This window comes from Convolutriloba macropyga, chromosome 1 (assembly GCF_964194025.1).
Source record: "Convolutriloba macropyga chromosome 1, txConMacr16.3, whole genome shotgun sequence".
NCBI classification, from domain to species: Eukaryota; Metazoa; Xenacoelomorpha; order Acoela; family Convolutidae; genus Convolutriloba; species Convolutriloba macropyga.
The window spans coordinates 78913590-78937554 of record NC_134468.1 but is presented as its reverse complement, the minus strand read 5'-3'; the positions used below and the strand labels follow the sequence as shown (position 1 = coordinate 78937554).

The 23965-nt window shown below is 35.9% G+C and overlaps 2 protein-coding genes across 3 annotated transcripts in view; one reads left to right on the top strand and one right to left on the bottom strand.

Annotated features, from left to right (window-relative positions):
• The window catches only part of LOC142342955 (transmembrane protein 120A-like), a 241844-nt gene that overhangs the window by 63252 nt on the left and 154627 nt on the right, over positions 1-23965 (bottom strand). The window lies entirely within an intron of this gene.
• On the top strand, positions 17709-21529 carry LOC142351848 (uncharacterized). 2 transcript variants are annotated; one of them, XM_075404079.1, is made up of 5 exons: positions 17709-17902; positions 18775-19030; positions 19504-19750; positions 20776-20829; positions 21218-21529. In XM_075404079.1, exons 2-5 carry the CDS (start codon positions 18846-18848, stop codon positions 21455-21457), a joined length of 726 nt encoding a protein of 241 aa, XP_075260194.1. In that variant the 5' UTR covers positions 17709-17902; positions 18775-18845; the 3' UTR covers positions 21458-21529. The 2 variants fall into 2 exon arrangements, with proteins under 2 accessions (XP_075260194.1, XP_075260202.1); XM_075404087.1 differs by lacking the exon at positions 20776-20829 and having other exon boundaries at positions 17711-17902.

Here is a 23965-nt window from a genome sequence, read left to right as displayed (position 1 = left end):
AGTCTCAAAAGTTTGTGAATCCAAATAGTAGTAAATAAGTGCTCATGTTGTTTTCCGTATATTTCAACTTCAAGTACATTATGTATAGTACGTTTTGCTTGTGCAGTTGTTTTAACAGTATGTCGCGTTTGAAAACGTTGTTGCAAGTGTTGGTCAAATAACATGCTCAAAACCAAAAGTTATATTGGCGTTTTTTCACTAAAATACGCGGAGGTGAAGTTTTCTGTCACTGCTCAGCTTTGCATTTAACTTAAAATCAAAGAAACTGCATCTCTTGTCTATATAGGGAGAAAGAGATTAAATATGCTGATAAAATTTGGTCAGCATAGGGTAGTCGAGAAATAATTATAGCAATTACAAAATCTTTTTTACTAAAATCAAACTGATTCATTTTCCCGCAAAAATGATTTCTTCATTCACCTGATAAAGATCACTAGCAAATTTTTGTTTTAAATTTTCAACAGTTTGTGCAAAGAATTGGTACTCTAACGAGGCTTGTCCCAAATTTTTGAAATAGTCTGCATAGCCATAGCTCTGCATCATAACGCCTTCTAACAAGTAAATTAAAAAAAGGAGGAAGCGAGTGCCGAACAGAGAACCATGGGAAACACCAGTTCACCCTTGAAGAGTTTTACACAAAGATATCTCATCCAAATTCTTAAAAAACATAATAAGTCAAGCAAAATGCACAAAGAAAACAATGTCAGACGCTTTAAAAAATATGAGAAAGAAATAATTTTAACAAAAGATATTAAAAAAAGGTTCAATTGGTTGAGCATCAAGATCGAGGCGCCGAAGCGAAACAATTTTGTCTAGATTTTCACGGGTGGAAAGATTTTTTCCCCGGTTTTGTGCATTCACCTGACTTTAGTGAGTTTATATATAGTAATTAGTGCATTCCCCTGACTTTTGTTCGTTAATGATCAAATTTTTGGGCGTTCACAAGACGTTTTTCCTGCACAAAATTTTGTCGGAAAATGTTCAGACATTCAGTTCTTCATTTTGAGGCTTGTTCGAGTTCATATCCAGACTCTCACGAGCTCAAAGTCTTGTCAAGCTGCTGTAACTTATATACTTTGTATACTGTAAGGTATTATAACTTCCTCAAAGTGATTAACTGGTGAGTATTTTTTTAAAAAACATTGCATAAACATAAAAAAACATGGCATTTTTTCCGGCTAAACATGATATACCTCGGTCTGTCAGGCATGAAATGGTTCTTATCAACTTTATTTTTTTTAATAACACAAGAAGCAAAATCAATTCTTCAGTCATTTAGCAGAGTTCATTAACAAAGTTTTTACAAGTCTCAAAAGTTTGTGAATTCACATAGTAGTCACTAAGTGCTCATGTTGTTTTCCGTATATTTCAACTCCAAGTATATTATGTATGGTACGTTTTGCTTGTGCAGTTGTTTTAACAGTATATCGCGTTTGAAAACGTTGTTGCAAGTGTTGGTCAAATAATATGCTCAAAACCAAAAGTTATATTGGCGTTTTTTCATATTAAAATACGTGGAGGTAAAGTTTTCTGTCACTATTAAACTTACCTTTAGCTTATAATTGAAGCAGCTGGATTTCTTGTCAATATAGGGAGAAAGAGATTAAAGATGCTGATAACATTTGGTCAGCACAGGGTAGTCGAGAAATAATTATAGCAATTACAAAAGATTTTGTACTAAAATCTAACTGATTTATTTTCCCGCAAAAATGATTTCTTTTTGATGAAGATCACTAGCAAAATTTTGTATTAAAATTTCGACAGTTTGTCCATCCACATTGTAGTCTCCAAGTGCCCATGTGGTGTTCTCTATAATTCAACGCAAAGTGCCTCTCTTCGTTGCGCCTTTTCTGTGCACATTTTTTACTCTGGTGACATAACTATTGATGGAAAGTGAGAGAGATCTGCCAAAGCTGACCACTGGGACAACGTAGCTTTTGAAGGCTTTCCTTATGCAGCTCATACTTGTATCTGAATAATACTCTCTGAAGAATGTAAAGTGTTTCCAAGACCTTGCGCGCTCTATGATTAGCATGCGATGATCAGGTAAATTTCTGCATCACCGTCAAGTCCCCGTGTTCCAATTCATTTAATTTTTTCAGCATATCTCTGCATAAAATGATGTCATTGCAGCTTTTTTCGACGTTTTTTATCATAAGTGTGAATCAAAATCAATTCTCACTCTAACGGTGATTGTCACAATTTTTTGAAATAATCTGCATAGCCATAGCTCTGCAGCATAACACCTTCTAACAAGCCAATTAGAAATGCAAGGAGGAAGCGAGGGCCGAATAGAGAACCATGGCGAACATCATTTCAGCCTTGAAGAGTTTTAGACAAACAAATTTCAGCTTAAATCTTAAACAAAATAATAAGTCAAGCAAAATGCACAAAGAAAGCAATGTCAGACCCTTTAATAAAAGTATGAGAAAAAAGATAAAATTAACAAAAGATATTAAAGATATGGTTCAAGCGGTTGAGCACCAAGATTGATGTGCAAAAGTGAAACCGTTTTATCAAGACCGTCACGGGTGAAAAGATTTTTTCCCCGTTTTTTTGTACTTTTACGCGACTTTAATGTGTTTGTATTCAGAAATTAGTGCATTCCCTGACTTTTGTTTAGACATTCGTTTCATCGTGTTCAGGCTTTTGTGCGTTCACGTCCAGACTCTTACGAGCTCAAAGTTATGACAAGTTGCTGTAACTTATATACTTTGTATACGTTAAAGTATTATAACCTCCTCAAAGTGATTAACTGGTGAGTAGTGAGTAGTGTTTCATAAAACTTTGCATAAACATAAAAAAGCATGGCATTGTTTCAGGTTAAACATGATATACCTCGGTCTTCAACTTCAAGTACATTATGTATATTACGTTTTGCTTATGCAGTTGTTTCAACAATATATCGCGTTTGAAAACGTTGTTGTAAGTGTTGGTCAAATAATATGCTGAAAACCAAAAGCTATATTGGCGTTTTTTCATAATAAAATACGTGCAGGTGAAGTTTTCTGTCACTGCTAATTTTTGCATTTAACTTATATTCGAAGATTTCATCCTAGCCTATACTACGTAAATGTGAGGAACGATTGAAATGTAACTCTTTTCGACCAAAATGTGAGCACCGATACAATAATGAACTATTATTGGTATCAAAAACCAACTAACACCCGAATAATAATAAATTTTTGCAACTTTGCAACGCTTCACCATAAAAAATCCCAGTTCAGGGGACAGTTCATAGGCTTCATAACGCGGTGATAATTTGGCTGGCTTTCGATAAGGGGCTTGAAAAGAACAAGACAAGCTCGAAAAATAAAGGCGGTATCCAGATTTATGATCCTCAAAAGTAGTGAGATTCTAGATAAGATAAAAACTGACAAAAAAGGCCCCCAAGGTGTTTGTTTCGGCGTCAAGTCCCGGTTTGTCATCAGCACTGTTAAAAATATACAAATGTTACCTTATATCAACTGAGTCGATGGCTCAAATTAGACGTCATAATATAGGTCGTGCGAAGTATGGAATATTCTCGAACTAATAGTTTCAAAAAAACTTTGAACGCTCTTGAACTAAAACGTTCCCACAAGATTGTAAATTTCATAAGCTTAAAAATGTGGAAGCAATGAATTTCATTAGCCAACTGAAAATAAAACTTCGATAAATCTAAAAAATTTAAACTTTTGACCTACTTACAAGTTATATGGATTTTAATACCTTATACATTGCATTTAACTTAAAGTCGAAGCCACCGGATCTGTTGTCTATATAGGTAGAAAGACATTAAAATATTGATGAAATTCGGCCAGCGCACGGTAGTCGAGAAATAATTATAAAAATTACAAAGGCTTTTTAACTAAAATCTGACTGATTTAATTTTCCCACGAAAATGATTTCTTCAATCACCTGACAGAGATCACTAACAAATTTTTGTTTTCAAGTTTCAACAGTTTTTGCATCCAGGTTGTATTCTCAAAGTGCCCAGGTCATTTTCTCTATAATTCAACGCAAAGTGCATTTGGTAAGTACCGCCAGAATACTTGTTGCCTATGCTGTTCATTCAGTAGTATGTCACGTCTGAGGACGTTGTTGCAAGTGCTGCTCGAAAAAGATAATCGAAATTGAAAAATCAATTTGGCATTTTTTCAGCCGAAATCCGCTGTAGGTGAAGTTTCTTGTCACTGTACTTCTGTTTGAGACGGCTTCTGAGACACTGACAGTTTTTTGCCAGCCCTTGTCAAATTTCCCAGTCAAATTTTGCGCAAAAATGAATATCACAGGCAGTTCTTGTTATTACGTTGACGAAAGCAATTTCAGTTTCAGCAGAGTGTTTTGTATTTCAATCTCTCGCCGCTAAAGTACTTTTTGGAATTATTTTGCATATTTTCAATTCAGGAGAGATAACTTTTGATGGGAAGTCAAAGAGATCTGCCATAGCTGACCACTGAGACAACGTAGATTTTGAAAGCTTTCCTTATGTAGCTCCCATTTGCATCTGAAAATACTCTCAGAAGAACGTAAAGAGTTTCCATGGCCTTGCTTGCTCTATGATTATCATGCGATGATATAATCATGTAAATGTCTGCAACACCGTCAGGCCCCCGTTTTTCATTTCATTTATTTTTTTAGCGTATTTATAAATAAATTGATGTCATTGCAGCTTTTCATGACGCTTACAATCATAAGTGTTAATAAAAATCAATTCGTTCTCTAACGGGTCCTGTCCCATTTTTTTGAAATAATCTGCATATCCATAGCTCTGCAGCATAACACCTTCTAAGAATTCAATTAGAACAGCAAGTAGGAAGCAAGGGCCGAATAGAGAACCATTGGGGACAGCATTTTCCACTTGAAGAGTTTTAGACAACGAAATGTCGAATAGATTCCTAAGAAACATAATTAGTCAAGCAAAATACACCAGCAAAACAATGTCAGACCATTTAACAAAAAAATTTTGAGGAAACAATAAGAATAACACAAGATATTAAAAATAAGGTTCAAGTGGTTGAGCGCCAAGAACGAGGTGAGAAACTGTTTTGTCCAGACTTTCACGGATGGAAACTTTTTTCAAGGTTTTTGTGCTTTCACCCGACTTTAGTGAGTTTACATCCAGAAATTTGTGGATTCCCCTGACTTTTGTGCGTTAATAATCAAATTTTTGTGCGTTCACCAGACTTTTGGCCTGCACAAAATTTTGAGGGAAGATGTTCAGACTTTCATTTCTTCATTTTCAGGCTTCCGTCTGTTCATAATCAAACTCTCACGAAATCAAAATCAAGTCAAGCTGCTGTAACTTATATATTTTGTGTACTGTAGGGTATTATAACTTCCTCAAAGTGATTAACTGTTGAGAAAAATTTTTAAAAATTTGCGTACACATAAAAAAGCATGGAACTTTCATTTGGCTAAACATGATATACTGTGGTCTATCAGGCATGAATTGGCTTTTATCAACTTCCTTTACTTTTAGTTACTCAAGAAGCAAAATGAGTTCTTGAGTCAATTAGCAGAGTTCATTATCACAGTTTTTTCAACTCTCAAAAGTTTGTGCATCCAGATAGTAGTCACTAAGTGCTCATGTCTTTTTCCCTATATTTCAAATTCAAGTACTTTCTGTATAGTACGTTTTGCTTATGCTGTTGTTTCAGTAGTATATCCCGTCTGAAAACGTTGTTGCAAGTGTTAGTCAAATAACATGCTCAAAACCAAAATTTATATTGGCGTTTTTTTTTATACTAAAATACGTGGAGGTGAAGTTTTCTGTCACTTTACTTCTGACTAATTCGGAATTACAGAGAGTGACAAAATTTTACTTGTCCATGTCACGTGTTCTTGTCAATATTTGCGCAAAAGTGCGTATGATATGCAGTCCTTGCTATTATGATAGCGTAAACAGTTCCAGCAGACTGTTCTGTACTTCAATCTCTTAATATCTAATTTGCGGCTTTTCTTTTCACAATTTCAAGTGTGGTCGGAATTTTTTAGTGGGAACTTAAAGAGATCTGTCGTAGTTGTCCATTGGGACAACGTAGCTTTTGAAAACTTTCTTCATGTTGCTCTAAGTCGTTTGTTAATTTTTTATGTAGAACGTAGTGCGTTTTCATGTCCTTACACGCACTATGTTTAGCATACGATGACAAGGTGAAGAAATACGACACCGACAAGCTCACGTCTTGCTTTTTTTAAATTTTTCTATCGTTTTTCTAGATACATTGACGTGACGTCAGTGAAGAACTTTTTTATTGGCTGGAGTTTGTTCTTGTTGACCATAAGAGTTAATAAAAATCGATTGCACCTATAATAGGACTGCTTCCACTTTTTGATGTGATCTCCAGAGTTCTATAGCTTAACTCATTACAACAGGTCATTTGGTAAAAAACAAGGAGGAAGGGAGCGTCCACGAGAGAATATTGGGCAACAACGCAGTACACAAGATTGATAGACCAGACATTTTCTGCTAGTTTCTTAATATAAAAACACTTAAGAGAAAAGGAGGCACGTTGATTAGCAAAATGCACAGAGAGAAGGATGCCAGAGCATAGAACGAAAGTATTTGAGAAAAATGATAAAACTAACACAAATTTTCAAAAAAAGGTTTAGTAGGTTCAGCGCCAAGTTCGAGGTGCCAAACAGATACCGTTTTCTTCAGACAGTCACAGGTGGAAAGATCTTGATTCCCGGCTTTGTGCGCTAAACAGATTTTTGTTCGTTTATGTTCAGAACTTAGTGTTTTCCCTGACTTCCGAGCGTTCACGTTCAGACTTTCAAGAGTTCATCAGGTTTTCGGCCTTCCCGCAATTTTGCTCGCTCTTGTTCTACCTTTCGTTCGTTTATGTTCGGATTTCAGGCCTTCATGTCCAGACTCTCACGCGCTCAAAGTCAAGTAAACTGCAATAAATTATTTGATTTAAGTTAGCATAGTTAATTCATTTCATTTGCACATCCTCAAAACCATTAACTGGAAAACAGTATTTTAAAATATTTGCCTAAACGTTAAAAGGCATGGTAAAATATTTTTTGGCTATAAATATATACTCCGGGCTGTAATGCATGACTTTTCTTTTTTCAACTTCCAATACATTTTATAACACAAGAAGCAGATAATTTTCAACATAACGCAAAAGACTGAGTGCAGTTTTTTGCATTCAACAGTTCGCTATTTATTTTAATAATGAGTGAATTTCTGTTTTCAATATAGAAGAATGCGACTTGATTGGGTACTTAAAAGTCTTCTTCTAAGTTTTGATTTTTTTTATCACCCCTAAAAACAGTCATCTGATATCTTTTATACTTTTTACCACGGCTTAAAAAACAGTATGTTCATGTCCAGACTTCTTTGTTTTCATGTCAAGAACCTTTTGCATTCATTTCCAGATTTCTTTTGTTTTTCGATGTGTCAAGATTCATATTTTGGAACGCACGTCGCCCCCTCTTGCATTTATCCTCGGTCTGAGCATACTTGATTTCGTCTTGGATCTGCACCTGGGCGGCGTGATTATTGAACCGAAGATCTCTAAGGAAGCTCACTTAATTTAACATGTTAAAAGTGTTTGCAGTTCCAAAATTTTATCTTTTTGTAAAACATTTTTCAGATTCTTTCTGAACTGGTTTTTTATTTTAAAAATTAATTCGACTTTATGAACGTAAGATTCAAGTTTTGTGTTGAAGGAAACAAATATAGAGAAAAAGCTTTGCAAAGCAATTTCATCTTGAGATCAAAATACGAACTTTCAAGCTATTTAAAGAAACTTGAGTTAATTGTAACAATTGATGAGCTAAAAACACCCGGGTCGAGAAAAAATTGGAAAAATACGTAAGATAAGCAGTGGAAAGTTTGCAGCTCCTGTGTGTCATCTACTTCTTCTTCTTCTGCGCTATCTGTCACTACATTCTAGAATTTTTGTTTTGATTATAATTCAAATTCGTTCTACTTTCTGTAAAACAAGCGCGGTGGATTTTTGTAAGATTTGCGAGAAGTTCACCACTTACTCTAGTGGTGCGAGTTTACATAAAATCACCGCTTAGAAAAATGTATCAAAGGGATGTAATATTAACGGGTAGTTTTAGTGGAAAGGTAAATATAATAATTCTTCCATTAATCCCCATTAATTTCACCACATTCTTTACTGATCTCACACAATTAAACAGTTTTTTCTAAGCGGTGAATTTATGTAAGTTCACCGCATTCAACGCTTATCCTACATAATTTGGACACTTTTTTTCAGCGGTGAATATATTTAGTTTCACTGCTACCAGGCGATAAAGGTTTTTCACCGCATTCACCGCTTGATTTATGCAATTTCACTGCATTCAACGCTTATCATACAAAAATGTTCGCATTCACTGCTTATCTTATATAATTTTGCGTTGAATGGCGCTGACACCTCGACCCGGGCACTTTTCTCGCCATATATATATATATATATATATATATATATATATATATATATATATATATATATATATATCTTCTGAGCTATCTGCTTGACCATTAGTCGCTTCCTTCTTCTACTTAAAAGATGTTTATGTTCATTCGCAAGTCACTGGCAAACGACACTTGGAATGGAAAAATAGACAGAATAGGAAAGTAAGAGTGGAAAAATTAACGATAACCAAGGGAATCATTCAGGCTTTCTGTGAGGAGCTGACATCCAATTGATTATCATTTTTTAATCTATGGGCTGTTCTCCAAAATTTGTTTTTCGAAAATTTTTTGGTTTGACAAACAAGAGCTTCAATTACTGTATGTTGAAACTACAGCAGCGTGCTACGCTATAGGAGCCATTCAAAACGGTTGAAACAATACAATACCATTTAAGTGTTTAACCTCCACTCCCGTAATTGTGAGCAACAATTTAAACGTAACTATGTGTGAGGTAAATGTGAGAAACGATAACATAATTAACTGTAATTGGTACATTGTGACACAGGATCAATGATGAATTTTTGCAGCTTCGAAACACTTCAGTAAATAAAACGCAGTTCAGGGGACGGTTAGAGCATTTTTATTGCAGCGATTGGTTGGTTGGCATTCGATAAGGGTAGTGAAAGAACAAGACACTCTTGAACAAAAAGCAATATCCAGATTAAAAATCCTCAGAAACAGTGAACAAGGTTTTGGATAAGACAAACTGACCCACCAGCCGTTTACTTTGACGTCAAGTCCCTCTGTGTCATCAGTGCTATTTAACTTGTTTTGCAAACGTTAACCTTTTATCATCTGAAAAAATAGCTCAATTTAGACGTCATGCAAAGTTTGGAGTTTTTTGATTTTTGACCTAAAAATGAAAAAAAAATTAAGTGAACGTTCTTGAACTAAAAATTTTGCAGCATTTTACAAAAATCATAAGCTGAAAAAATTTGAGACGAAGAGTCTTATGAGGCAACTGAATTTCCAATAAATCCTAAAAATTTAAAATATTGACATACTTAAATATAGATTTGAAAATTTTCTCATAAATAGAGTATATTTTGCATCTAATTTAAAACAGAAGCAATCAGATCTGTTGTCTGAGATAGATAAACATGGAGAAATACATTAAAGGTACTGATGAAGTTGTTTTAACACAGGAAAGTTTGAAACATTTAAAAAAAAATACAAAAAACTTGGAACTAAAATCCAACCAGTTCAATTTTCCCCTAAAATGAGTTCTTCTGTCAGTTAACACAGATCATTATCAATTTTTGTTTAAGTTTCAACAATTTGTGCATCCATATAGTTGTCTCCAAGTGCCCATGTCGTTTTCTCTATGATGCAAAGCAAAATTCTTTCTGTGTGTACCGCCAGAGCATTTGTTGCCATGCGACGTTGTTGCAAGTGTTAGTCAAATAAGGTGCTCAAAACCGAAAAGCATGTAAGCATTTTTTTTTCAGTCGAAAGTACGTCGAGGTGCAGTTTCTGGTCACTGTAGTTCTGTTTTAGACGGACTCTGAGACAGTGGCAAACTTTCAACAGTCCGTGTCAAGCTTTCCAGTCACCATTTCCGCAAAAGGCAGTATCACTTGCAGTTCTTGGTATCATGATAGCGGAAACAATTCCAGTGTCAGCAGAAAGTTTTGTAAATCAATCTCTCGCCACTCAAAGGCCACTTAGAGCCTTTTTCTTTGCAACTTTTCAAGTGGGTAGGATCACTTTTGATGGGAAGTCAGAGTGAGCTGCCGTCGCTGACCACAGAAAAACCTGAAACGTTTTTATGAAGAACGTAAACAGTTTTCAAGGCCCCACGCACTCAATGTTTAACTAGCGATGAGCAGGTGAATAACTTGCATTTCATATAAGTTTCTAGCGTATTTTGTGCTCTATTCATGCCATTGTAGTTGTTTGTGGGCCAAAGTTTGCTCTTCCTTACGGTGACAGGCATAAGAGTTATTAATTATCAATCGCAACTGTAACGGTGCAGGTCCCAATTTTTTGAAATAATCTGCACAGCCATTGCTCTGCAGCATAACACAGAACAACTTGTCGTTTACAAAAGCAAAGAGGAAGATATAGACACGACATAACATAAGGGAACACCACTGCAGACTTGACGAGTATTGGGCAAAGAATTCTCTGCTACTTTAATAAAAATATAAAAACTAAAAGAAAAGGAGGCTAGTTGATAGCAAAATGCACAAAGGGAACGGTGCCATGCCATAAAACAAAAAAATTCGAGAAAAAAACTAAGACACTTTGTCAAACAAAAGATTAAGCGGTTCAGCGCTCAGATTGAGGTGCCAAAAAAACCAGTATGTGCAGACGGCTCACAGTTGGAAATATCTTATGTCCATTTTTTTGATGCTTTCACCGATTTTTGAGAATTTATGTCCCGAAAATAGAGCTTTTCCCTGACTTTCGAGCGTTCAAGTTCAGGCTTTCATGCGTTCATCAAATTTTCGGCCTTCCCAAGATTTTGCTCGCTCTTGTTCAACCTTTCGGTCGTTTATTTTCAGCTTTTCGTGCGTTCGGGACAAGATTCTCTCGCGCTCAATGTCAGGTAAACTGCAATAACATACTTTCTTCAAGTTAAGCATAATTTATTCATTTCATATGTACATCCTCAAAACCATTAACTGAGGAGTAGTATTTTAAAAATTTGCCTAAACGTAAAAAGCCATCGTGAAACATTTTTTTGGCTAATATGATATACTACGGGCTGTAAGGCATAGCTTTGCTTTTTTCAACTTCAACTACATCTTAAAATATCTTTTTTTAAAATTAGGCTAAAAGAATCACATTTTTGTCCTAATGTCCATGATGATTAAACCGCTAATAATGTCATTTTGGGATCAGTACCTCAAAGTGTGATAGGAAAGCATTAAGAGTGCAAATGTAATCCAAGTTAATTCAATGCCACCTAACAACATAGCAAACAGCCAAAACTTTAACCAAAATGGATAAGCTCAAAATTTTGCAATGCAACTGTCGAGGTCTAAACAACAAAATAAACGATCTTATTTTATTCTTAGCCGAAAATGACATAGACATAATTTGCGTGAATGAAGTGAAAAAATAGCAGAAAACAAGCCCTCTTCGTAATTATATTGTTGCAACAGAAACTTATACCAACAGTCATCATGGCTCTCTTATTTTAATTAAGAACAACATCGTCATAAACCAAATAGAACCAGCTGAAAAAGAGAACGATTGCAGAGGAAAAACACTGGAAATACTAAAATTATGCATCACGCTACCATTTTTTGGAGACTTTTGGATAATATCTGTTTACAATTCACGTGGAAAACCACTCTCACTGGAAAAGGTATTCTCAGAAAGTATGACAAATATTTTTGTTTGTGGTGACTTTAATTCTCCCCACCAAGAACTAAGTTGCTCCTATGATTCTGAAAACGGTGAGAAACTCCTGACTCTAATAGACAACGGTCATTTGAAGATGCTAAACAACGGTCACCACACATATCAGTCGTTCGACGGAAAAAAAGAAAACATGCTCGACTTACACTTTTGCGATAGTACAGTTTTTACGAATTTTAGCAATTTCGAAGTCTCAGAGGATCTGGGTAGTGATCATAGAACCACAATCACAACGTTTAGCCTCAAAAAAAACAAAATATTTGAATTGAAATCGGAAATTGACTTCAGACAATTCAGAGAAAACGCTAGAAAATCGTATAGATCATCGGAGCTTTGGCCTGCGCAGTATCCGGGAAAGGATGAACTAAATGAGTTTAGCAGCAATCTGGTGGAAATAATACACAAATCCTTAGAAGACTCCTGTGTCAACAAAAACCAGCTTCCTTAAAGTATTGAGACACAAAAATTGATAAAAATGAAAAGAAAAATGCGAAGAGAACTCAAAGGTGCAGTTGACGATGAATTTAGGTCTCTAAAAACCGAGATAAATTATCTGCACAAAGAAATCAAACGATCAATCAGGCAATCAGAAGAACAGAAACGAGCTAAAATTTTGGAAAGAGCAAGAGACAAGGGCAGCAAAGGTTTTCGGAGAGCTATAAAAGAACTAACAAATGACCACGAGTCAAAACCAAAACAAAAAACTGGCGACTTTCCCGATTTAACATATAAAGAGTCGAAGGCAGTCACAGATCATGAAAAAAGCGAGCTCCTAAAAGACACAATGAAGGACCACACAACAGTACCAACAGAAATTGCCGAACACTGCAAGAAAATTGAAAAGGAAACCAAAGCATTTCTAAGTACAAACTTCGACAACGAGGAACTTTCGTATTATGATTACAACAAAGGAATTCGATAAAATATTGAGAGTATTGAGAAAGTCATGCCCAGGACCAGATAAAATCAGCTACAAAGTGCTCAGTGAGTTACCACGGAGAATAAAAGCACTAGCCTGCCTCCTCATTTCTAGTTCAATTAACAACTCGTATGTTCCAGTAAATTGGAAAGAATCACAGATAACAATGATACCCAAGCAAAATAAAGACCGATCAAAGGCTGAAAACTATCAACCTATTAGTTATAAATTGTCTGGCCAAAGTTTGCGAAACTGTTGTGAAAAACATTGTCTTAGAACATTGCGAAAGTCTTAATGTATTTGGAGAAACTCAGAGCGCTTACAGGAAACATCGCTGTACCACAGACAATCTTATCAAACTCACTCAGCACGTTAGTGAAGCTTTCCAATGGTCTAAAATGGTTGGTCTAGTTTGCTTGGATGTTGAAAAAGCATTTGATGCCGTATGGCGTCTAGGGTTGATCCACAAACTAAATTCAATTGAACTAAAAATCCCAATCATTAAGTGGATAAATTCATTTACACAAAGGAACGTTTACGTAAAGATAAAATCTACTGTTAGCGCCAGTTTCTGCCCGAAAACCGGTGTGCCCCGAGGCAGCGTAATTGCTCCCATTCTCTTCCTTATATACTTTAGCCGATTGCCAAAAATGAAAGCACAGATTTCACAGTTCGCTGACGATTTTGCCCTGTACTACAGATCTGGCTCAACACAACTAATTCAAAACAATCTGCAATCATCACTAAATAGCCCTATAGTATAGACTAGTGTGACCACTTGAAAATTAAAATAAATCCTAACAAAACTCAGTACATGATTTTTAAAAACCCATCTAAGAAAAAGTCTGAGCTCAATTTAAGAATAAAAGGCGTACCCGTCGGAAAAACACAGTCGCTAAAATTTTTGGGTATCACTCTCACTCCTCATCTCAGATGGAACGATCACTTCAATAGCCTAATAAAGAGAGCAAACAGCAGGTTATTTCAATTGTGGAGACTTAGCAATCTAAACATCAACGAAGAGAGTCTTTTATTGGTATACACATCTTGGATCAGGCCTCTTTTTGGTACTCAAATGCCTGTTGGATTGACCAATCCCAAGCACTCATTGATACAATACAATGTGTCCAGAATCTAGCCTTGAGGATCTGCTTACGAAAACCTAGATTTTACAAGGTCCAAAAACTTCATGAAGAAGCAAACATGCAAACAATTAGAAAAGTTCAGCTTAAACTAGCAAACGGGTATAGTAGTCGGGCAATCAAACACAACACACAGTCTGTAGTGGAATTAATTCACAAAAAAAGCAGTGCCCGCTTAATAATTGCAAAAGTACTCTCGATCACCTTCAATACTAAAAAACAAAAAAAATGACACACTGGTGCACTATAGCCATCCAGCGTAGATAGCAGCCCAAAACACTGATGAATGACAGAACGAGGATAGAGCCCCAGTGCATCCCCAGTTTCAAGGCCATAAATTATTTTCCAAGAAAAATCGGCAGCCGGACTGACATCAGTGGAAAACTTGGGAATTGAATGAATAGGAATACGAAGACAAAAACGGGAAAACAAGAAAGTGCAACTTTATATTGAAATCGCAGCGAAAAACATCACACGAATTTGATGACTAGCAAAAGAAATAAGACAAAGTATTAGCCAGCAGCGGAAATTGTGAGGAGCAACGAACACGAAAATCTCTATACCTACAACTACGGTTCGAATCCAACTTTGTTTATTTATCACTATGTGATTTTGTTTTTTTTTCATATATCAGTCAAAGCGTTTATTACCTACAGCCAACTCAAAACGATTTAGTATAATTGTTTAAACCAAGCCGATTGGCTCAGCGGTGAAATACGTGTACACGTAACTAACAAATCGAACCGATAGCAGTCCGAAGCCGAGAAGTGTCACCTTCCTATTTTTTCCCTCTCTTACTTTTTATTTTGCACATAGCCGTCTTTTTATCTGATCAGAAATATTACGAGTATATGGCCAGCCGCTCTCTTAGTCAATCCGGGGCCAGACACAACTTATTTTTCATCCACTTCATTCGTTTCGTTGTATTCAGCCAGCCGCTCGCTTAGTAAATTCGGGGCTGAACAGATCACCAAAAACATCAAAATAGAAGCTAATTACGGCAACTATCTTTTTAATTAAGCTTCCTTTCCTTTTGAAATCTTTATTTCAGTCTTTTTAACCATCTATTGGATACTCCACTGAATTAAATTAAACAAGAGAAACACTTCATCATCTAGCTTTGTGCTGCGCGCGGTTTGGTTTCAGTGGTTTTAAGGTTAGGTCAGCGTAGCACTTGTAATCAAGCACTTCTTACTTTTCGTCAGTTTTGATTTTTTTAATTCACTTTTCTTTATGAAACTAAAACAAAGTTAAATTTCTTTTTTCAGTCCTCCCTATTCGAACAGAATATTTTAGCATTTGTTCTCCTTAGACCGACGACTATTATATTATACGAAATAAGATCATTTGTTTTATACTACCTATCTGCTTTAATTGGTTGGAAGTTAATTCGTATTGCGATCAAACAGGTATAATTTGAAAATATGCACCATCCAACATGGAACTTAGCACAGTCAGCTAACTCGATATTAACAAAGCGCGCGTTAGTTCGAGACTCAGGATGAGCCATTTTCATCCGTCTCAATTTTTCAGACAATTCCAAACTCAGAACAATGAAACTATGATGCGAAACACCTCCAAATACAGAAGAAAACTTAGTGCAGTGCACTAATATCGATTGAAATTCTGACGTCCACACAATGAGGCTCACGTCCCACCAACGTCATCAAACTTTTATTATCCTGAAAAAATTTTTTTCGATATAATTAATTAACAGTACTTGTTACTTACCTCGTGATAATGAAAAATGCCGATCACATCATTTCCTACGAGGCTAGCCATGTATCCGGTCCATTATCTTTTTGAATGGCCAAGTTCAGCCAGTATAAGCCCTCCATGATGCTTGAAATGGCTGAGTGCGCCGGAGGCAGAAAAAGTCTTTAATACAACAGGAAAATAACTCAGTTTTAACGAGAACTTTCTTCTTCAATTCTTCTTTTTAAACTGAAACGCTTTCTTAATATATATTAAACTTCTTTTAACGAATGGTTGTACATAAATTGTGTATATTGTTTAAAAGAATCACATTTTCGTTTTGGTGTGGGAAGGTCCCTGCCAAGAATAAAACATTTTTTGGTGAGCGGAACGATTTGTATGATGCGAAATAAATCTTTTTTATTGGAACACTGAAAAAAAACATATTTATTTAAGAGAAGACATCATATCCTTATATCAATAGAGCTTTAATTATTTAAACTTTTCTGGGTACTGTATGTGCGGCAACCCAGGTGGACCTGCAACATCATTGTGTGGCGCAAATGAGCTTGGTACTCGAGTGTTTTATGTAGGTCTGGCATCTCCGTTCTCAAGTTGAGGTTCAGACCCAATTTTTCCTCTGATTAGAACCACTCGAGTGCAGCGTGTATTTCCAGAGGGAAAATACGGGGGTCTGAACGGCAGTTTTAGTGCACTAGTCTGGATCATGGTCTGGACATGGCCTAATCGGAAGTCAATTTGGTCTGATCATAGGCGGATTCGATCGCACTTGGGTGTGATAATAACCACTTCGAGCGCACTTGAGTCTGATCAGAGGCGGCTTCGAGCGCAGCATAGTGTTATCATAGGCCGATTTGAGCAAATTATATTTGCAATTTTTCTCTAAAAGATGTCTCTGCCAAGAGTCAACAACACAGCAGCATTCTGATCAGAGACTCATCGAGAGTCTGATGCCATTCATGTGAACCAAAGGGGTCTAGATGATAGCAACTGCCGGTTCACTTTCGGAAAGATTTGGAATAACTGAAGATAAAAGACGTTATTATGCGAAGCTTTCTAAGTTCATCTATTCAGTCAAAATCATGAATCCCCGAACTACTCAAAAAATTTTTCTGGCACTTGGGTTTTTTTTTCATTGGATTTACTTTTAGAATTGGCTTTGCCTTGGTTGAATATATAACTGAAAACTCAATTTTCATGAAATGAATATATTATAACGTTAAATATATTATCTGATGATTTGACCAAAATAGTCTAGATTAAGTCTGATCAGAGGCTAATTGGGTCTGAAATGTCTGATCATAGTCTGATTATGGTCTGGGTCTGGGCAATGGTCTAAGTTTGATTCTGGACCATGGTATGGAGATGGTCTGATCAAAACTTTTTCGTTCTGGAAAGTCTGATCGGAGACATTCTCAGTGTCGAAAGTCCAATCACAGGTAATTTCGGCTTGGAAAGTCTGATCACGTGTGATTTCGGTCTAGAAAGTCTCATCAGAGGAAAATTTGGGTCTGGACCTCAACCTGGGATAGGTGGCACAGGCGGGTCTGTTGCACTGGGCGCAACTCAAGTCGATCTGTCTCAGGGCTGGGCTGGGTCGCTCACCTCCGCCTGTGTGCATTGAGAAACCGAACTCTTTTTGCCAGAATAAATTTTTGATTTTGCGGTCCCTTAAAAAGTACATGCTTTCACCCTTTTTTAATTTGTTTGACGACTACGTTTTTGTCACCCATATTAATTCGCCCGAAAACAATGAAATGGAGAGTAAACGTGGACATAGATTAAAAAAAAACTAGCATGTTTTGTGGTTTTGATCTTACCGAGCCTGAAATTCTCAGGCATTTGAAAATTTTTTATAAGCAAATTTAAAGAAAAATTTAACGTTTTCAATTTTTGGATATGGATTGCCGCAAAAAAAAAACTAGGGAACCGTTATGGATCAATTCAATAACGACGTTTCTTGTTCCTAATTTTGTTCAGAGCTCTCCATAACAACCGTGTTTCAGATTTTCTCAGCTATTACGCTATATGGCCTCTTTTCAAAATAGTGTAAACTCTTACTTCCTGTGGTTGAATAATTATGGTTGCAAACTATTTAACAATTAAAGTTCAGCGTCCTCACTTGAGTTTAGTTTAATTGATTATTGTATGTGACCATTAATCACACATGAGCGACTAAGCACATCTCGTTTCAAATACTTAGCTTCAAAATATTTGAACAGATTGGTTTATTCCGTTTTTGCATCTATAAAACAGATTAATATAGCTTAATTGATCAAGCATATAGAGCAAATTTCTCATCGCGCTCATACTTCTCGCACAATTCAGAATTTTAAGGTGGGTTGAAAATGAAATGAATTTTGATTTCGTTGGAATATATGAAAATCTATAATTGCAGAACATAAATAGTCAGTCAGTAGCCCCCCCCCCCCCCACTCGCCCGAAATATGATTATTTGCAATTGGAGTTGACCCTCATTCAAACCTATGTATTGCATTATTAAGGCAAAAACGATCTAAGTTATGTTGACATAAGGTTATAGAAGAAAATTTTTGTTCATGAGGGATAAGTTGCAGGTACAATTGGTACACTTTTGAAACCCCCCTCCCCATTTGTTTATCAAAATTTGTTTGTAGGAAAAGTTTTCCAGGGATAAGTTTCCAGGTTCTGCTAATTAGGTGTAAGGTTTACTAAAACTCTTTAATTCACATTCACACATTCACATCTTAATTTTGAAATAAGGCGGTATGTTCAATAACCAGAAATATGCTAATTCATGTACTAAACTTCAAAATAATTATTAATTTGAATAGACAGGAACCAACAATTGCTTTTTAATACGCGCAAACTTTAGTAATGGCAGCGTCTGCACAAACCTTGCGCATACGCTCTAATCATCTCACCTTAACATAATGTTGACTGTGTAAATACTTGCTAATTCGTTTCCTGTTCAGACCAGTTTTGACCAGTTCAGATCCTTTTTCGAGTTTCAGCACAACCTAATTTTTAGTTTTAAAATTATTTGTATTGTTGTCTTATTGTTACTAGCGTTAACCAGCTCCGGAGTATTCGATCAAACTTTCATCTTTGATTTTTGAATCAAAATTTCTGTAACTTGAAATTTAAGCTTCTTTGTACTTGTCTCAAATATTAAAGTTGAGTTGTCAAATTGTTGAAGACAGACAGAATTCAGAGTTATAATTTTTCAGTATCACAAGAGTTCAGCAGTTTCAACTCAAATTCTTGCAAATTTCTCTTCTGGGTCCCCAAATTACTGACAATGGTGGTTCCAAACTTCATTACAATGGGTGCTGCTAAAGAGGAAGAAAATGACGGACGTTCGGAGTCAATTGAGATGAGAGAGATAGAAGTGCAGGTACTGGAATCGGACGATGGTGCAAGTGGTGCTGATGGTGTGGAATCGTTGCAAACGTCCTTGGAACACAGTGGTGCCTCCACTTTAAGGTTTTGGAACTTTTCGTCACTTTATATTAAATCCATTTTTTTTGTTAAGAAAAGAAAGTCTGGATAAAGATATAAAAACGCTCAGACAAAATCTGTCAGACCAATGGATTTTTATTTCGCTGCATCATCTCAATCAATTTCATACGGACGCTGCGGTCCTATACGGAAAAATGGCATTTCCGCACCGTCCAAGATGGAAAATGTCGATGTCCACACTGTCCCAGGCAGAAAATATCTATGTCCAGTTTTTATATCATTTTGATCGCTAATTGACGGACCAATCTCTTAAGACTAATGGGGCACCGATTTTCAAAAATTCTTAATCTTCAGTTTTCAACAATTCCCAATCCTTTGCTTTGGACAATTCTCATTTCTTAGTGCCCAAGGATTCCTAATTCTTAGTTTTCAACAATTCTTAATCTTTAGTTGAAACATATTGCATAATAACTATACAGTGATTCCAAATGTTTCAGTGGTCCTTCTAAGGATCCCGTGGTACCCAAAGGCAGATCTGATCTCTGTCCCACACTGGGGAGGGATGTTGTTCCTTTCTCGGCAGGGAGACACAGAATGTGTGAACACCACGTGACCAGACGAAATGACGACGACTCTTACGATGAGTCGTGGGAAGAAACAGACGTCGAGGAGAGACGATATGTATGCGCATGTGGACGCGACATGACACAGTTTGAAAAAACTGTCAACAAAAACAATTTATCTGTAAGTGAAGGAGTACTGAAAACGATAAAAACAAATAGTTTGTTGAAAAATAAAATCGTTCTGCGTCTAAAGCTTAAAGCAAAGAGCAAATGAAAGGTCAAGGTCAAACCAGTGATGTGTTTCCATGATTCTCCAGATATTTGCGACCCTGAGCAACAAAATTTCTAAATACTATTAACAGTTCTGCCTTAGATAGCTGAACGGTAACGTGTCTTTAGAAATTTGTTTATCGTTGAAAAGCATTGATTTTTGTCTGCAAAAATACGTACATGTGATTCTGTTGATTTCCTATTAATAATCAAACGATCACACATATTTCGAAAAATCAGTCTTAGTAATGTATATATGCCTTTAAAGAACAAGTGTTAAAGAGTTTTGCCAAAACTTTTTGGTGGAGATAATAAAGACAAAAAGTTGACATAGAATCCCAATTTCTGTACCCAGAGTTTCAATTGTTGAAAGCTATATGTGTTTCAAACCCTCTCATCCTCAGCATGCAGCTTTGTATGAACACTAGGTTGCCTTTTTTGTTCAATAAAACACACGCACTCAAATTCAGCGTAGAACAGAAACTATCTTATGTTTTTTTTTAAATTTAATGTGCACAGAATTTATAACCCGGAGGTTTGTGACATGAACAGAGTACTGGCCGTCCTAAAAAACAAAATATCTCTAGACTGACTCAGCGCTGATTGGCTCTGCCTTGGGATTTAAGAGACATTATTTCATAAATTACGGTTTTTTTGCAGAGCAAAATCTTCATCTTTGTCAAAAAAGAAGCTGATTTGTTCGTCTCCAAAAATATTTACAAAAATCGTTGAAAGGACCCATATTGCATTTATCATTTATTATTGAAGGAAAACGACAAGCAATGTGCAACAATTAAAAACCTAAAAATTTCTTCCTAATAGTTGTATTATAAAGAAAATGTTAAGGTTTTAAAATGTTTCGAATTGTTCTGTCGTTTGTACATTGACAAATTCAAAAGGTTTGCCTTTAATTTATTGGATTAGCATGTGCTTAAGAGAGAAGGAGGAATGACAAAAATGAAGTCATGGCGTGAGAGATGTCTGGAACCTGTAAGTTTGGTGAAGGATGGATTTGTTCATAATGTTATTTAATTATATGAATTGTCTGAAATGGTTCTTTCTGGGAGCTGTTACCCTTCTCCAATAGAATGTCAACATCTATCCTTGTTATGTTCACCTAGCCAACAATTAAGAGACTTTTCCATTAAAGTAGTGCCACAAACAAACACGATATTATAGCCCCATTATGTAATAGTTTCTGCACACAATCTTTGGAAGACTTTTATTGACGGGGTAAAATAAACAGTTCCCTTCAGGTAGCGACTATTAAACTATTCTATATGTAAACTTCTGTACCGCATGGCACTAGAATCTTGAAATTTTCTCAGATTTTCAGTTTCATTTCTCGAGGTTAGTGAGATCCGTTCGACCCTTTTAGGCTCTGGAACATTGTCTGGACATGACTGAAGTTCTGCTTGAATCCTGCCTCAAATATATCAACGCACACCACTCTCTCTTCACCACAATGTCTACATTCCAGTTCACACCCGAGTCCGCATTTTCATCATCATCAACACATCGCTACGAGCAGAGGTCACCCGAGGTTGCAGGAGGGGAGGAGGATTTGCGCCCTGTGAGGGTTGAGAGACGAAGGGCAACCGAAGACGTTCTTTATTAAAACTCAGTTAGGGGGTCTTTATCATCATAGCTCCCCCCCCCCCAGTTTAGTGGTTATAGTCATATGACGCCCCCCTCAATTTCCGAAGTAAAATATAACATTGTAACAAGAGTAATGAGCAGGCTATTATTTCGTAGGAGTTGGGGGGGGGGGGGGGGTCTATAAAGGAAAAGACGCGGTTGATCCCAGGATTTGAGTGGTTTTTGGGACACTTAAAATATATACAAGAAAGAACACGTGTTATAAATTTGACACCGTTGCAAATGTTCTAAAAATAACGGACAAATACAGGATAAATTGAATAGAAATGTATCAAGAAGAAGAAAACAATGGCATTTAAATTAGCATATTAAAATTTTGAAAGTCATTTGCCTGTCTAGTGTTCTCAGAATGTTCGCTTTGCGTTCAAAATTAGGTCAGAGATTTAACTTAATGATGAGATAAGCTATGACAAATAATCTTAAAAATCAGAAGTTGCTACAAGTGAGAGTTTTTAATACTATTAATTTTGGAGCAATATTGTCATTATTAATCATTTAATTTCAAAATTTTTTCTTTTAATTGGTGTTGAAATAAAGAGCATTAGAATAGACTCTATTAGCTGTGCCAAACGCCTCACAAACAGTCACGCTACTTTTCAAATTAAAAAAACAGAAAAAGTTCAGTTACTTTAATTAATTGATTATTCAGTTGAAATCCATATGAAATTGGGTTCTGGAACGACTGCTTTGTTTAATTGCAGCATGATGTAGCATAAATTAGAATAATTTTCTAGCAACATTTTGTATTGAAAGAAGAAAAAATTTAGCAGGGAGCTATTCTGCTCAGATCAAGCACATTGTTTAATTGATGCTATAAAAATGATTGGCATTCGGTATTTACCGAAGCTAAGTTGATGGGCAGTAGGTGAGCACTTATGTCCAGTTGAACTACATTCATTTGCGTTCAAGTTAAGAACTCATGCTCGAATGAATCATATCAGTCACAGACTGTAAATTCCAATAAGTGTTATAAACATAATTTTGGGAAGAAGAAATAACATACACTGATTAAGTAATGAATTGGATCGCGGAGTAAATTCGGGTACTCACATTATTTGCTATTGCCAGCAAATTTATTTCCAAAACTGGGTTTTAGTTGCACAAATATCTTCTTAGATAACTCATTTTGGACTGCCTGTGCTATGGCCTACAACATAAAAGATTTCATTTGCTGATTTTTTTTTAAATATATCAATTGTTTCGATGCTGCAAAAACTTAACAAAAAAAGCAGATCAGAGATCTTAGTTGAGACGAAAAATTGAATATTGAACGATCTTTGAAATACCCTATTTATGTTTGTTTGCTTGGAATGACTAAAAACTGATCATAAGCATAAAATCTTTAAAAATTTTGTTTATTTTTCCGATGCTTAATCCATCAGCCAAACTTCAAGTTTGCAGTGTGGTCATAACGATAAATGCAATATTTATGTTATCACGTTTACTATAAACTTTACCACGAAAAACGCTGAATTTACAAACATTAATCTCTAAAGGATTCGCCGCGAAGCGGAATGAGTTTTTTTTCCATAACAACAAGAAATGGTATGCTAGTATTTGAATTGTGGCGCAGAGTTCATTTTTGTAGAAATTGCTCTGAATTTGCTACAAAACAAATTTTCACCGCTAAAAGCAGCAATTCTTACATACTTTAAACACCGAAAAGCACAAATCTTACTAAAATTCGCCGCCAAAACAGCCGACGCTTTGGAGTAATAAACATTTTTTTTCACCATAAATCTTACATTATTTCACTGAAAAACTCGACTCGGGATGCTGCCTCAAGATTTATATAGTCTGATACATCACAAGCTAGAACAGGAACAATAACTTTCACAGTACTAGTCTAGAAGGAATTGAGGTGTTTAACTTAGAATTAAGAAGCCATGTTTATTCCAGTTTGACCATATAGCCTGACCAATGTTGGCTGCAATGATGATACAACGTGAAAATTTTAAAAAAGTGGCCATAGTCGCCAAAAAGTGCAATTCTGCTCATAAAAAGATCAATCTGAAATGTGGGGAATAATAAGAAAAAAGGACAGCTGAAAACTAGGCCGCTGTGGCCTAATGCTGTTCCGCTGCGATTACGCAGGAACCAAAATTATTATCTAAAATGGATTTCAGTTACGATATTGAGCAAGTTTAATCGAAATGGCAAATTTATGCCGTCTGTTCTATTGGTACCCGTATAAAAAGAGTCAGTTGTTCAGAAAAATTTAGTGTGCAATCGGGTCATTCTGCCACGTTCCGTTCAGATATACACAAAAGTCTAATCACATGAAAATAAGGAACGCGCAGAATTCCGGACGACAGCAATCCTGACAGGAACATCGATTTCTATCAGAGGTCAGTTCTATTTTTGTCTTCATAGCTAACAATAACGGAGTAATCAAATTTCTATTTTTAAGAACAGCTACAGATTGAGTTACAGAAAATAAATGCATTATGAACTACTTTCAATAACA

Bases quoted from the DNA above. Each gene is read 5' to 3' on its own strand.
- LOC142351848 (XM_075404079.1), top strand. From the start codon at position 18,846: ATGGTGGTTCCAAACTTCATTACAATGGGTGCTGCTAAAGAGGAAGAA. The intron at 19,031-19,503 runs GTTTTGGAACTT...CAAATGTTTCAG, and splicing joins AGTGGTGCCTCCACTTTAAG to TGGTCCTTCTAAGGATCCCG. The intron at 20,830-21,217 runs GTAAGTTTGGTG...CGACCCTTTTAG, and splicing joins GTGAGAGATGTCTGGAACCT to GCTCTGGAACATTGTCTGGA.